Source organism: Cucumis melo, chromosome 3 (assembly GCF_025177605.1).
Source record: "Cucumis melo cultivar AY chromosome 3, USDA_Cmelo_AY_1.0, whole genome shotgun sequence".
NCBI lineage: Eukaryota > Viridiplantae > Streptophyta > Magnoliopsida > Cucurbitales > Cucurbitaceae > Cucumis > Cucumis melo.
In genome coordinates this window covers 29,600,931-29,616,939 of record NC_066859.1, presented here as the reverse complement: position 1 = coordinate 29,616,939, position 16,009 = coordinate 29,600,931, and the positions used below count along the sequence as shown (strand labels likewise).

The window sequence follows — 16,009 nt, the reverse complement described above, 5'->3', positions numbered from 1 at the left end:
AATATGAAAAACATTTTAAATTCGATCGGTGATAGACATTGATTAACTTTATACTCAAGTATTTCATCGTTAATAAAATCTGAAATTTTGTTATATTTTATAAATATTTTGATTCTATCGTAAATATATCTATAAAATTTTGGTGGTAACAAGCAACATGATCTTTTGAATAATTATTACTCAAATAATCTTTCCTAGCAAAATAATTAATGTTGTTAAGTATTGTTCACGGTAGTAAAATGTAGAACCCTAATTTGCCCAAACAATTATAAGGAATACTCAAATTCTATATTTGTTAAAAATGACTTTTTGTTTTCATTTAATTTATCCGATACGTGTGGGTTATTCTCTAATGCTTATTCATAATATTTGGTGTACCTACTAAGTGCTAATCATCCTAGAATAATTTTTTAGAAAAGAAATAAAAAATACTAAAATTATAGAGGAATGAATAAAGAATAGACTAAAAAATTATAGATTACTGAAAATTTTCTTAAATTATTCCAATCTTAAAGCTTAAGTTCAACAGATCATGTCAAGACTCAAAACACTATCTACATCAATCTCTATCTAATTTGCTACTTTTAACAAAATAAAGTCAACTTTTCTATTTTTGACAACTTTTTTAAATTTTAATATTTATAATTAAGCAACGTAGATACAAAATATATATTTATAAATAAAATTCCAAGTGAAATTCTATTTTAATTTAAAAGTAATCGACAATTTTGGTTATATTTTAATTTTTTTTCTAAAATATTACTATATATTTAACTATATAAATTCAAAAGTACTACTTATTGCATTTACCATATTTTTTAATGTTTGCCAATAAGTTTAAAATACCAATTTATTTAATGCAAGTAATTGCCTTCCACACGCACTTATCAGTTATCTGCATATATTCTCACAGTAATGACAATTGCATATAAGCATAATAATTTCTTCTTTCACATTACAATTATTCTGTAAATAACTCAATTATATTGTTCAAAATAAAATTTTAAATTCTAGATCAGAAAATTTTCTATATTTTATAAATATATTAGTTCATTTTACTATATTTGAAAATTCTCTATTTATAATCTTAATTCTAGAAAAAACAGAACTTTTAATTCTATTTCTTCAATCCTTTCCACATAATCAATGTTCAATATATGAAAAAGAAAATAAAAACAAGGTATCCAAAATTAAAAGGTGTATGAATTAAAATAGCCATAATTAATTAACATACGAAGGGTTTTTTTTTTTTTTTTAAATTATTATTAGTATTGTTTCTTTAAACACTTATTATTACGATTATGTAATAAATTTAGAACTTATTAGAGAAATGTTGTTGTTAGGTTTCTGTCGATTCAAAGGAAGGGGATGGAAGACCTAAATCGGAGGTATGGTGATGGGGAATGGTAAGACAAGTCGGAATCCGTTTCCGGCAACGAAAAGTAATTAAGGAAAGAAAATTCCATAAATTGTAAGCAGAATAAAAAATGGGGAAAATCTAGGGCATGCTTGGATGCAGGAACGATTTATGGTGGACTGACTCAAAATTATTCCTTTATTCCTTCATTTATTTATTTTGATGCACAATCACATTTTCAAATTGCCAGCATGCATCAAGAATATATATCTATATATATAACTTTTCATTTTTTTTAATATGAAAGTATATTTTGAAAGTTCAATACTTGTATTTTGAAAATACAAGAGAAAAAAAAAGAAATTGCAAAACAACGAGATTATTATATGATTATAATAAAATTTAAAAAAAACCAAAAAAAAAAAAAAAAAAAAAACTCAACTCTTCTGGTCTTCTTTTATAATTAGGTTGATTTGAATTTTTAATACTAATAGACATATTGTCTCTAATCATAGATACATTATATTTTAGATGCATATACTTTATAAATTGGTTGAGTTATACTCCTTTTTAATACGTCTAAATAAATATATCAAAATATTAGTATAATTAAATCTTCTATTTATCTAAATTTTTTAAGTAACATGGTGCCAAAGCGTAAAAACACGATCAAATTTTGTAGCGATATATACACCCTAATATATGAATCTAAAGTTTTTAGGTTGGTTGATTATTAATGAGCCATGAATGTTTTTTAAATATTAATATTATAAATATATAAGAGATTGAAAACCTAAGTTAATATTTCGTGTAAAATTGGCAGTGAGGATGAAAGTGGGAAGATAAGAATAGGGAACAAATGAATCTGTCACACCCATAATGAAGATGGTACCCAACTTGGAAATCTGAGCATCTTTGAACAGACAGTATTTTGGTATCTAGAAAAGAAATGAATACTATGTCATTCTCACCATTTTCTACCAATATATTTTTAATGGTAAATACTTAGGTGTATCACGGTATTTATTTATGATTTTATCTATATAACGTTTACTAATTAGATGTTTAATCGCAAATTTTTTTACGAATGACAAGAATCTTCATTTTTTTAGTTTCAGTTTTTCTTTTTCCCTGATGATTGTAGGATGCATTCAATATCAATGCAATCTCATTTTAGATTTTTGACACTGTTAAAATAATTTTTGTCATACTAAAAATAATTTAAATGTCTTTGAGCAATTTTTCTGTCATATTACTCATAGAAATATAAGTTAACTTTGAAAATTTGGTAGAAATCGGAGGAAGATGCTAAAAAAAGGTATATTTCTACATTATGATAACATATTCGTATTTCAATTAAACTATATATGCTCGAATTTAACTATTATTATTGCATTGAAAGTCGAGACAAAATAGGTAGGAAATAAGTGGGTAGTATTAGGAAAAAACATCCATATGTGACGACCACTATGGAACACTAAAAGCCTAAAAGATATAATGCAAATGGCCAAAAGCATCTTCCATCGTTTTCATTGTTGGAAGATTCATTAAGTAATTATTTACGATAATAAAGGAACAATTGGACTGTCAATTTGTCACTCCTTAATCACTTCGTGGGTTTGGGTGATCAATTTTAACCCTTAAACTCTCAATTTAATAGAATTAAATTAGGTTTTGGAATTGAATTCTACACTCATGAGTATTAAAATTAACACCCATTTAAATTGGTACTAAAATTGTTTTTAGTGTTCTGTGTGTTGATCTTCTAAAAATATGTCTACCGATATCTTACCATGCATCTTCATTTTCCTTTACCTACTCATCCAAAAATATAAAACAAAAATTTCCAAAGACTAACAAATAAATTATAATCTTAGAGAAAAAGAAGTTAAAGCCACAATCTTGTCAAATTAATTATAAGAATCCTCAAAGCTAGCTTTAACTGCAAGTTCTAGAAACAAAAGGAATAAATTTAACTGATATTAAAAATACTTAATCATTCTTTTATTAAATATTTTAAAGTAATTAAAACGATACATTCTTAAATAGTCATTAATTATTTTAACAGATAGTTCATCAGAAACAACGAGGTGTAACAGATTACTACACTATGAATATCGAGATTGTACCTAAATTTCATGCATTCCATTTATGACAGAATTTTTATTGAATATTATTGTCAGTACAAAAATGGGTGCAGCCCAAACTTTATACATCAGCTTTTTATATAACAATATATCATATGACTCACTTACAAGACAAATAAGGTTTTACATGTAAAGAAAAAAAAATGTAGAAGATAAGAAAGGATAACTTTTAAATTCTTTTGGATGCATGAAGACTTCTTGAATTGATAATGAAATCAAGAAAATATTGACTACTTTCAAGACGCGTGTCCGATTCTTCACGTGAGCTTCATAAAGTTGATGTTAAACGTTTTGGCAGCATCCTCTTTATTACCATATACGATGCCAATATGATTATAAAGAAAGTGTGAGAATTCTACTATAAATACCCCACGATCCATACATCGATAACCACCAAGCAAATCATAAAAAAAAAAACATACGAACATTTTGCTCCAACACTAAATCGTATCATTTCTAAGAAAATGTCTCGTGCAGCAAGCAAGCTACAGCTCTCCAGGGAGGATATAAAGGAGATTTTTAGAGAGCACGACATCGATGGAGATGGTCGATTGAGCTTGAGCGAGATGGTGAAGGCCTTCGGGTTCTTTGGCAGTATTCTTCCTTTCTACAAAGCACACTATGGAATGGCTCATGCTGATGAGAATGGCGATGGTTACATCGAAGAGGAGGAGCTCGACAAGCTCGTTGACTATGCCGAGAAGTTTCAGCACAAGAGGAAGTGCTGAGGTTATATGTAATTTTCCTCAGTCTGCTGATCATAATGTCATGACACTTCCTATTTCCATGCACTACTTTAAATATTACTCTCAAGTTTAGAAGTTTTAATGTGTTGTATAAATAAATTAAAAAAAAAAATGAAGAAGGGCTAGGCTACCTAGCTAGCTGAAAGTCCTGCTTTGCCTTAGCTATCAAATGGGATGTTGTCTCTGTGTTTCAAAAAATCAAATAAACAGAAAAATAAATTCATATGGATAGTTTGCCTTGTTATTGTCATATTTGTTGTGTTTGCATTTTTTAGCAAGAAAAAGAGAGAAAATAATCGGAATAGTTCCACCCAGATATCCTAACTAGATTGTGTTTGCATTTTTTAGAAAAATCATGATAACAATAATAATAGTAAGAATAGTCACAAGTAAAAGTAACAAATATGGAAAACGGGAAAACGGTGTGAGATAATCAAATAAACTTTTAGTTAATTCTAAAGTAAATAACCCATCTAATAGCTAGAAGAACAGCAGAAGAGAATAACACAATCAACTTTGGTAACCCAGAAGAGAATAACACAATCAACTTTGGTAACCCAGTTCGACCAATGTTGACTCACTAGAAGAAATATGATCTTTAATGTCGGTTGTAAAAAATGAAAATGGATGTTTAATGTCGATTTTTAAAATACGGATGTTTAATGTCGGTTTTAAACTGACATCAAAGAGGAAGGATTAATGTCGGTTTAAAACCGACATTAAAGCTATGTTTATTTATTTATTTTATAAATTAATATCTTCCTTTAGGTTTAGTATTTTGATGCTTTTTTCTTTAACCCATTTGCAGCCGCCTCCATCCCCCTTCCTCCCTCTCACTCATCTCCCCATCTTGCATCTACTCTTTCTCCATCTTCATCTCCTTTTCTTCCATCTTTTCCATCTCTTCGATCTCCATTGGTGCGAAGTTCCAACTCTTCTCTCTTCGCCTCTGAGATCCTCCCTCATATAGTTTCATCCGACAGTGACTCTCGTAATCTCAAGCGCATCTTACATATGCTCACTAGCTACGATGTTTTTGAGGAATATCTCAGCAACATTTACCTAGTCGCAAACGTTTAGATTCACCGTCATTCTCCCTCTGTCAAAAATGGCGAAAATGGTGAAAACCCTCATTCACCATCATTATCAGCAGAGACAAAACCAGTTTTAGACGAAACCGAAATTGAAGTTGATGGGAAGAGAGAAGAAGAAGAAGAGAAAGCGACGGATGAAGGCATCGGACCCGACGACGAAAACAACGGCGCATTGGCGGGTCCAGAGGAGGAGGACCAGTCAAAGGAGTGAGAAACTCCGTCGCTGGAACCGGAACCAGAGAGAAAAACACAAATAGAAACATCTGTTCTACCAAATTGCTTGCTGTTAATGATGTACGAGCCAAAGCTATCAATGGAGGTATAGTGTGGTAGCAATTTGTATTTTCCCAGGAAAAAAAAGGTATTTTGCCATTGTAGGTTTTTGCATAATTCTGCCCTTTTGCAATCACATGTTTTTCTTTTTGCCCCTCAAATTTATTATATTGAAAAATTGGTTTTAAACATTTATATGATCATCAACTTTACCTCAATTTTGTTAGAAAAAAGAACAGTTCATGTGCTATGTAGTTCTTAAATTTATTTCAAAATAATGCTAAAATTTGATACTGGAAAGTGGATGTAATAATAATTTCTAGGATAGAATTAAATTTTAGAATTTAAATGAAATGGAGTACAACACAAATCTTAGTTGAAAAGAGATTCTAATCTTGGTTTATGAAAATCAGTAATTAAATAGCAATGTATTTCTTCATACAAAAGTTCTCAATATGGCATTAGCTTGCTCATTTGGAACGTAATTTTCTATATTTAGATTTTGCTTTGGTTCTTCATTATAGCTAAATAAAAAGGCTATTATTAAATATTAGGCTTTCTTACAAAATTGAGTTGGGTTTTTTTATCCATTTGAACTTGGGTTTAGGAAAATTAGGAGGAAACCTACTTACTGATCTCTTCATTTTTCTCAAAACAGTGAATAAATTCATTTACTCACTTACCCATTTGAAATTTCTTAAGAAACACACATACACACATGAATTCTCTTCCAAGTTTGAACTGGGTTTTAATCAAAACAGAAAAAACCCCACTTACTTGTTTGATTTCCTTCAAAATTTGTCTTAGATGATTGATAAAAACAGGGGGGAAAATACCCCACTCGCACACTCAAAATTTCTTCAAAACCCCACTAACCCACTTGAATATTCTTCAAAGTAGAAGAATCTGCAGCTTCATCGTTGTGGTCATAATCTTCCATGGAAACTCCGACAAAGGTCTAGTAATGAGGTGAAGAAAGTCTATGTTTTCCCTGAGATTTCTTGTGTTCATCATGATCGCTTTTAGAGCTCTAGGTGATTTGACTGGGATTAAGAAGCACTTTTGCATAAAGATAAGTAATTTTTGTGCCTAACTTTTGCTTTGGGTGATTTGATTGGGTGATAGTAATGTGATAAGTGTTTGAAGTAACATGCTGTTCTATTCAACCATTTGTGCTCTGTGGATGTGATCCTTCTCTTTATTACTTTTCTAAATAAGCAGAATTTCTTTCATAATCTAGTGTTTGTTTAGATTTTGAGTTGTCTGCAGGTGGCTTGTCTACTCCATTTCAAGTACAAGTCAAAACGTTTCTGATTTCCCATTTGTCTCTCTTTTTAGTTTTATTTACTTTGTATGGTTTGAAATTTTGGGGGGTTTTTTGCTCAAGGGATTGTTTTAGCTAACTGCATATTGTATTTAACTCTTTGTCAGATTCAGAGTAGTTGAAATGTGAAGTACAATAGAATTTTTCCCCTCTTTATATTTGTAGTATGAGCAAACAAATTTAACCGATCGATTGAATGTGGGCTGGGGTGAGGTGGGTCTGTGGGAGATTACTGAAATAGTTTAAATTAGTTTGAGCAAGCTATTAGAAGTTTTATTTGGTGAACCCTTGTATACTTTAATTCTTGGTTGAGTTTTACTATAATGTGATGTTTTTTTTTGTATCCATACTTGGTTCATGTTCTTTTTTTCATTATCAAAATCATTGTCCATTATGGTGCTTGTGAGATCTTATTATTTAAGGAAAGATTACTTAATAGGTTTTGTAAAATATAGGGAAATTTATATGGTTGAGTTTGATTTAGCAACCTAGTTGTGGTTGTATGCAATAGTGATTGTCATTTCAAGTTTGTACTAGAAATTTTTTCTTTTTATAGCATGACAAACATGAATGGACTGGTAGCAATTGGCTTCTGTTTTTGGTTGGTTAGGTAACTTTTGTTTTCTCAATGTAAATAACATGTTTCTTCAAATTGGTGGAAATTGTAGAGTGCAATGGCGTATGTTTTCGATTCAACCTTTGATTGCAAAAATATTGATGCTGCAAAAGAGGTATGCTAATTCAGTGTTCCTGTTGAGAGAAATAATGTGTTCTTAGAGTCCACAATTAATTTTCTTGTCGTAGACTTTTGGTATTTATTAATCTCCATGTTGCTTGTAATAGAGAAATTTACACCCCTAGTGTTACACTTGAAGTTCACGGGCGCTTTAAGATTTTGTAGATTTTTGAATCATCCTTGATGTTTAAGATTAATCTATCAATAAGTTTAGATGGCAATATTCCATAGGGACCATGCATACTTGGGCATGCACAAGTATTGGTTTCTGTATTTTGTGCATTTTATTAATTCTACATTCAAATCCAATGCTAATTCTAAATATACATAGGTTTGTGTCTATTTCATCCTGGTCTGTAAAGCATGCAAGTAAGAAAGTTAAATTGTGCTAAATTTTTTACTTAGTGGATTTTATGCTATGAAGGATGTCGCAGACTGTGTGGATGATTTTAAGGTTGCTTGCCTGAAAAACGACTTTTTGGGGCATTTTGATGTTTTTAATCCTTTTCTTCGGTCCCCATTACTACTTCAATAGGCTAAAAAATTTCATATTTTCTTTGTTTTTGATTGGTTGGTACTTGGTTATTGTGGATTACAGAGCCTGAGTTATGTTTGTCAATTATTTTTCTTTTTCCGTTAATAAACAGATGTATATATCATTTTTTTTAAATGTGAAAGACTGAGCTATCATTGATATGGCAGATATACGGGGCCCTTCGCATGTTTGTGAAAATGCATTTAATGTGGAATTCCAAAATACTTATAGACGGCGGAGACAATGAAATTGTGGCAACATCTCTGCTTGAGGCCAACGTCTTATACTATCATTGTTTTTCAGTATCTATGTAAGCTGAATTAACTTTCTTTACTGTTTAGAATTTGCTTAAACCGTACATATAAGAGCATGCACATTTTTTTTATTGTTTGTTTGTACCAAGTGTTGAATATCTACTTGATAATATTAAGGTTGGGCCTAAGTCATTCCTCCGAGGACCTTTGGACGATTCAAAAGCCAATAAGACGTAAGTTTTCTAATGTATGATCGTAGATCAGTAATTTCGTTTTTGTTTCCCTAACTTTTCTATAAATTTGCAGGAGACCACGGCTCTACTGTGAACTTTCTGATTGTCCAGCGAAACTACTTCACCCCCCTGAAGATTGTAACGTGAATTCCACATTGCCCTTCACTCTTCAGGTGTCTCATTAGCCAGATTGACCACTAAGTAGTTATCTTGTGTGGAGAATATTATTTTTTAGATTTATTCATTACACTGAACATGCTTTTCATTGTCTAATCTGATATTTGTTTGCTTGGCTTGTTTCTGCAGATTTGTCGAGTTGAAGATTTGTTTCTGCAGATTGACCACATTGCTTGGCTTGTTTCATGGGTCAGGGATATATTTGTTTACCTATCTGGTGCAATTAGTGCTTCTGGTCTTGGTATGCATTTTTCTTCCAATTATTTTGTTCTTACCTGGCAGGTTCAAGTAGTTTTAATGAAAAATTGTTAATATACCGCAGCTTCATCTCAACTGAAGGTTGAACATATTACATTACACTATTGTAGATAAATTAAAGTTTTCTGTTGTGCTTCGGCTATGTATCGTTTTTCTTCTTCTTCTTTTTTTCCATTTAAATTGGTATCTTAGTTTTATCTTGCATCCTTTGTGGGTTTTCGTTATTGTATGTGATTGTCTCCATCTTTTCTTGATGAAAGTTTGGTTATTCATAAGAGGAAAATTTTCCATTATTGCAACTCACCATGTTTTGTACTTGGTTGTGCAGGCTGCACCGGTGGAGTGGGTAGAGGACGAATTTTTGCAAATGGTCTTGGTGCAGGTGGTGGACATGGTGGGAAAGGTGGTGATGGATACTATAATGGCACCTTCATTAATGGCGGTGTTGCGTATGGTGATCCCAATCTCCCTTGTGAACTTGGCAGTGGTAATGGAAATGGTAGTCTTGCTGGCGAAACAGCAGGTGGTGGGATTATTGGTAAGTTGTGATTCTTCCTCTCTTTCTCTGGTTTTGTTTATTATTTATTATTTTAGTTAATTTTTAATGATGTTTATGTTTACTTGGAATGAAATTCCATTGGTGACGTAAGGGACATTTTTTCTTTGCGCTACTTATGCTTACGTTGGACTACAATAAGCTTTACTTTTCAACTTATTGTGTTGATGTTGCTTATTTCTTTATAGATTGATATTGGTTTTCATAATAATGTTATGTAAAAAAATGTTGATTATTCATTTTGTGGGCAATATTAAGAACTTTTCATCCTTTTCTGCAATTTCAGTACTTCAAACAGCTTTGTTATTCATATAAATGGTTTATTTGGATATTGTTTGTAGATAATTGAAGTGATATCGGGTTGAAAGCTAAGCGATTGTGTAGAAATGGTCAAGCGACCGTTGAAAATTGAAGACTGAGAAGGCATTTAGGATTTTAGAATCTTTTTTCATGTACTATTGTAGAATGTATATATAAACATAATATTAATATTTTATTTTGTGTATTCAAATGTAAAAGACAAATGTTATAGTTTCTAACATAATATGAATTTCATTGATTTGTTGGCGTGTGAAAAACATATTTATCTACATTGACCCAATGTCGGTCTATAGGACAATAATGTAACAATTAAATAAAAATAAATTTGTAAAAATGAATAAAAAACTAGGCTTTAATGTCGGTTTTAAACCGAAGTTCAACCGACATTAAAGAGCTTCAATAACACTATCAAAGATGTCGGTTGAAAACTGACAAACCGACATTAAAGAGGGCTTTAATGTCGTTTTTAAACCGACATTAAAGCCCAACCGACATTAAAGGGCTTCAATAACACCATCAAAGATGTCGGTTGAAAACTGACATTAAAGGCCTTTAATGTCGTTTTTAAACCGACATTAAAGAGGCCTTTAATGTCGTTTTTAAACCGACATTAAAGCCCAACCGACATTAAAGACCTTTAATAACGCTCACAAAGATGTCGGTTGCCAAGTGACATTAAAGGCCTTTAATGTCGGTTTTAAACCGACATTAAAGGCCAAAATTCTTGTAGTGACTACGTTTGGGACTTAATCAATATACATCGATACAATACATGATCTCTATTCAACCATATAACTATTTTAACATGTTTATTAGCATCAGAACTCCAGGCTCCCTCAATATATGAGTGAATCTACTTGACGATGTTTTCATACTCCCCTAAAGTTTAAGGTGATCACTTTGATCACAGCTTTATCTTTCTCTTACCCATCATAAGAATCATCACAGATCAATACGTCAAGACCATAGATAGATAATCGCACTACGTTCTTCCGCTTATAGTTATTGTAATATAGATTCTACTAACAGCTCCAAAAGCTTTCTTCGTTCGTTAGTCGTATCAGAACCCACAAATTTCGTTATATATATATATTTGTTCAAGGATAATCTAAAAAAGATAATAATATAAGATTCCTAAAATAAAAGAGAATCTTTTATCTTTTTTAATTAAATTACTCATTAATAAAAATAATTTCATAAAATCTTTTTGACAAAATCGCAACAAAATATTTAGATCATCCTTGATAGCTCTAGTCTTAGTTAAGTTAGTTCATGTCATTCTCTTTTTTGAAAACAAAAATAAACGTTTTAAAAAATTATTTTTCTGGTTAGAATTTGTGAGTAAATTGTTGAAATTTATATTTTCAGGTGAAAAACCAAACATTTGAATTCAAGGTTGAAATCAAACACCATGGTTTGGTTTGACTAAATAATTCAAATATTATTGATCACTTAAAAGGAAAATAAAAATTATTGTAATTGAGAAAATAATTAAACACACATTTTTCAGAAAAAAAGAATCATCAAGAAGTATATTCTTTGCAAACCCACAATAATTGAATTTTATGTTTTTGTTTAATTTACTTTATTAACCTACTAGCTTAAAATTTTGGGATAGCGATGAGAACATCTTATTTATTATCGTATAAAATTATAATTGTATTTTAATTAATTACATTTTAAAGAAACAAAATTGTGCAAACATAGTTAAGATTCCTGCTGGTTTGTTTACTTAAATATTTATAATTATCTTTAATTGTTTCGTCATTTTAAAATAATTTTCCTATTTTATTTCTAATCTATATAGAACAACAAGATCTACCTCGATACGTTATATTTCTCTAAGAAACAAAACTAGATGTGCACATAGGAAAATACTTTCAAATGAAATTAAAAAAAAAGGAAAATTGATTATTAAAATTCTGAAATCTATGATTTTAAATTTATGAAGTTCGTGTTTGGGTGTTCATTCTTTAGAAGTATGAATTTATTTTAGTGTGCATAATTGTTCTGAACTTATAAGTTTAAAAATAGATTATTATTAAGGATGTATTCTCCACGAGGAAATTGGATGGAAGAAAAGCCCTTTGGATGACGATAAACGTAGGATAGAAAGAATATAAATTTACAACCCATCGTACGTTTTTTTTTTCATATGAAGAACCTCATGCATAGTCAATCCACCATTTACAACTATATTTTCAAAGGCTCATCTTCTTCACCATCTATCTTACTTTTAATGGTTTGTTCTTAAATTATATATTAGTTTTTACTGATTAATTTAATCAAAAACTTAAGATTAAAAATAATGTAGGCGAAAAGATTTTGGCTAAAGTTTATACTTTAATTAACTACTTTATGTGAGTTGAGGTACTTAGTAGTACAAATTAGTTTTTTTATATATTTTTTTTAGAAAGTAATTGTTTCTTAAATACGATAAGAACATATGCAAACACAATGCCTATCAGAAATTATTAAGTAAAAAATTAAGAATTTTAATTAACCAACGTCAGATTTTTCTTGGTCTAAACATGACAGCTTAAAGAAGATGGATAACAACTCAAAATTGTAATAAATAAAACAAAAAACTCTTCAACTTTGTCGTTTATTTTTATTCTTTCGAAAGGTAGAATATTATCTTTGACTTTAAACATTACAAAACTGTCTTTTAGAAATATATATATATATATTATATATATATATATATTAAAATATCTTATTGAAGTTAGGATGATCGAGAATGATGCGACAATATTATCTTTGAAGATGATAAATGGTGTGCTAAAGGATGTGCCCGTTGTTTTAAGTTGTAGTGTCATTCCATTTTAGATCTCAGCTTTCTTCGAAATATTGCAGCCTTTAAAAATCACTTTTGGTTTTGGAGAGTGACAAGAGCAATTTGTTTTTAGCCCTTTTGCGTTGCTTAAACGATCTTGCTTTGATATAACATTTTCGTAACATTTCTTATATATGAAGTATATACTTTTTTTTTTAGGAAAAAAATAATGTAAGATATACACATGTTAATCTTTCTTCGTTTTCTTTATAAGAAACCAAAAGGCAAAACACACAAACACAATTACACAAACTTTCTATAGCCAAAAGATGAAATGGGAATATGATTCCAATGAAGAAATTTAGAGACAATACTTTTAATAATGCATTATAAATACCATTCTCTTTCACTGCTTGATCATATATCAAACAAAACCTCAAACAGGTCTAACTAAAACCCTAAAGCCAACAACAAGAATGGAAGATAAAAGCCTTTTTCTTGCACTCCAAAAGCCTCTGTCTGAGAAAGAAGCAAACCTTGTGTTCAAGATGCGCGATGCCAATGGCGACGGAATTCTCGATAAGCAGGAACTGATGACTGACTTGACACACGCTAACAAGAAACCCTCCACAAACTTACCAAACATGAAACTCACAAGGGAAGAGATCAAAGAAATATTTGTAGGTTTCGACATCGATGGCGATGGTTTTCTCAGTAAGAATGAGGTAATGCAGGCCTTCGGTATGATGGGTTCATACTCCCCGCTGTTGAAAACTCACTACGCCATGGCTTGTGCTGATGAAGATGGCGACGGTCTCATTAGCGAGTGTGAACTTAATAAACTCATTGATTATGTTCAGAGAACCAATAATAGGAGGAGGTTAAATTAATTAGCTATGTGACAATTCATATGTATGTATGCACTGCTACATAATAAATTAGAGTTTTAAAATAACTTTTGAATTTAATGTGGGTGGAGGATTGAACTCAAAACTATTTTGATTATTGACAGGTTAAAAATAGCTTCTACATCCTAAACTTTTCTAAAAGAAATAATTTAGTGATATAAATTAAAATATATAGTTTGGTGTACTTTTGAATTTGAAGCAATTTATAATAATATATGAAAGAAGAGTTTTTTAATGCACAACATATAACAAAGTTACATACTAATATTACAGAAAATCTGAACAACATATATCAAAATAAACACAAATAATAAAGCGATAATTTGTAATAAATATGAAAATTAATACAATCATATATTAATTGTCATTCTCCATATTTATATTTTCCATCAACACTATAAAAAACTAAGTCATATTTAAAAAACTAAAAAAAAAATAGTGTTTTTAATCATTTTTAGAAATTAGTTGAGAATTCGAACACTTTTACAAATAAAGAAATTGAAAGAAAATATGTTTGTTTCTTAAAATTAAACTAAAAACTAAAAATTATATCGTTTCAAAAAAGCTCGAAGAGAACTAAACTATTACTCTTAAGAAAGTTAAAAAAGGTGAAAGCCATTTTAAACCTGCTTATAATAAAAGAGGTGGAAAGGGCTTAATATTCTAGCTAGAAACACCATATATGCACTCATGATCTTTATGCATACCACTCTTATCATATATATATATGGGTGATGTAAATTCAATCCTAATTTCAATTGTATATCCTTTGATCCTTTGATTTTGATGAAATCAGAATTGAAAATCTCTCTCTAAACTCTGTTCTTTCCATGGTGATTTTGGGAAGAAAATTACCAACAACTCAAACATGCACATAGAAGAAACGCCATGATATACGGTTAAATGAACCCTAACGAGAAGGAGGAAGATTTAATTTTTTGAAGGCTACAAGAAGATTTATGGTTTCTTTCTTCCATTATTTTTTTTTTAATTTTACAGCAATGATCTATTTGTGTATGAGTATTATCTGTTGCAATGGAACTGTTAGGAAAAATACAGCCGTTGGAATCAAATTAAATATTCTTCACCATGTATACAACGTGAAGACATTTTACCACGGGTGACACATGCAATATTATAGCAGACAACCAAAGTACAACAGCAAACAACATACGTGCTCAATTGTAGAGCATAAACCATATTGACTCAAAAACATACGACCGGACACATAGACATAAATAATAGAAAATAGATTACATGGTCGATTGACTCGATTTATCATCCTGCTTTTTCTTTCCAGCAGAAAACCTCATGAGATAGTCGACGAGTTTCTCCAACTCGTTTTCCTGATCAATGAGATGAAGACCATCTTTGTCAGAAAAAGCAATCCCATAGTGAGCTTTCTGGAATGACATAGTACACCCGCCCATAGAGTTTATGGCTTGCATCACCCCTTGCTTAGTGAGGATTCCATCTCCCTAACCTCATCCCTCGTCAACTTCAATTGAGGTCTAGACGTCGCCATCGGATGATATTTGAGAATGCGGGTTGGCCAAATGCCCAAGCTTTGATATTTTGTGTTATTGATGATAATGATTAAAAAATTACGTGACACGAAAGGAACTAATAAAGGAGTGTTTAATTTTACCTGACAAAACAATGGGTGTGTCATGAACGCAATGGATGCCTTTGTCTGCGTTTCTAAATCACAAACATTAAAGACTCCTTGAGATTAAATAAATGCATTTAAGATTTAAGTACAAAAGCAGTTTTCAGCATTCTAACCGACAACCTCAAAAACAGTATTTATTTTAAGAAATGAGTAACTTTGAAAAAGAATCAGAGTATTTGACGACCAATTAAAAATAGTCTTTAAATATCTTTAACTTTTTCCCCCTTTTTTGTGTATTTGCCCTTTTTAATATATATGGTAACGTATCTGGAGTACAATGATGGTATTATAATTAAAATGTATGAATCTAGGTCAAATTTTAGTTACACACTAATTCTACCACATGTTTGATGTCTTTTTTTAAAAAAAAAAAAAAAAAAAATTCTACCCTCTTGTTTGATAAAATAAAGTCCATTTTTCGAAATATCAAAAACTAAAATGGTTTTAATATCCTAAGGCCTAAGTTAAATCTCATTTTCTTAACCTCCCTCGTTTGCTCGAAAGAAACCTCATATTCAATCCTTTAAAATCATTTAAGAAAACTCACCTTAATTATCAATTCTTCTATATATATATATATATGCATACGGAAATATATTGTCTTCCTTTTTCTTTTTTGAAAAAATATCATTTTCTGAACTT

The 16,009-nt window shown here is 30.4% G+C and overlaps 2 protein-coding genes and 1 long non-coding RNA gene across 4 annotated transcripts; 2 read left to right on the top strand and 1 right to left on the bottom strand.

Annotated features, from left to right (window-relative positions):
- The first annotated feature begins 4,628 nt into the window (after positions 1–4,628).
- LOC127148498 (uncharacterized) lies at positions 4,629–10,249 on the top strand. 2 transcript variants are annotated; one of them, XM_051082404.1, is made up of 8 exons: positions 4,629–5,663; positions 6,518–6,586; positions 7,610–7,672; positions 8,380–8,522; positions 8,644–8,699; positions 8,773–8,872; positions 9,006–9,117; positions 10,032–10,249. In XM_051082404.1, the coding sequence occupies exons 1-6, from the start codon at positions 5,634–5,636 to the stop codon at positions 8,844–8,846; spliced, it is 435 nt and encodes a 144-aa protein (XP_050938361.1). In that variant the 5' UTR covers positions 4,629–5,633; the 3' UTR covers positions 8,847–8,872; positions 9,006–9,117; positions 10,032–10,249. The 2 variants fall into 2 exon arrangements, 1 of the variants encoding a protein (XP_050938361.1); XR_007819525.1 differs by lacking the exons at positions 4,629–5,663; positions 6,518–6,586; positions 7,610–7,672 and adding an exon at positions 9,463–9,672 and having other exon boundaries at positions 7,714–8,522.
- A 3,014-nt stretch (positions 10,250–13,263) lies between these two features.
- On the top strand, positions 13,264–13,677 carry LOC103488542 (probable calcium-binding protein CML36). The gene has a single exon (XM_008447340.1). It carries the CDS (start codon positions 13,264–13,266, stop codon positions 13,675–13,677), a length of 414 nt encoding a protein of 137 aa, XP_008445562.1.
- A 1,062-nt stretch (positions 13,678–14,739) lies between these two features.
- LOC127148497 (uncharacterized) lies at positions 14,740–15,490 on the bottom strand. The gene is made up of 2 exons (XR_007819524.1): positions 15,344–15,490; positions 14,740–15,260 (listed from the first exon to the last, which is right to left on the bottom strand). It is a non-coding gene; the product is annotated as an uncharacterized LOC127148497 (long non-coding RNA).
- Between the last annotated feature and the right edge of the window lie 519 nt (positions 15,491–16,009).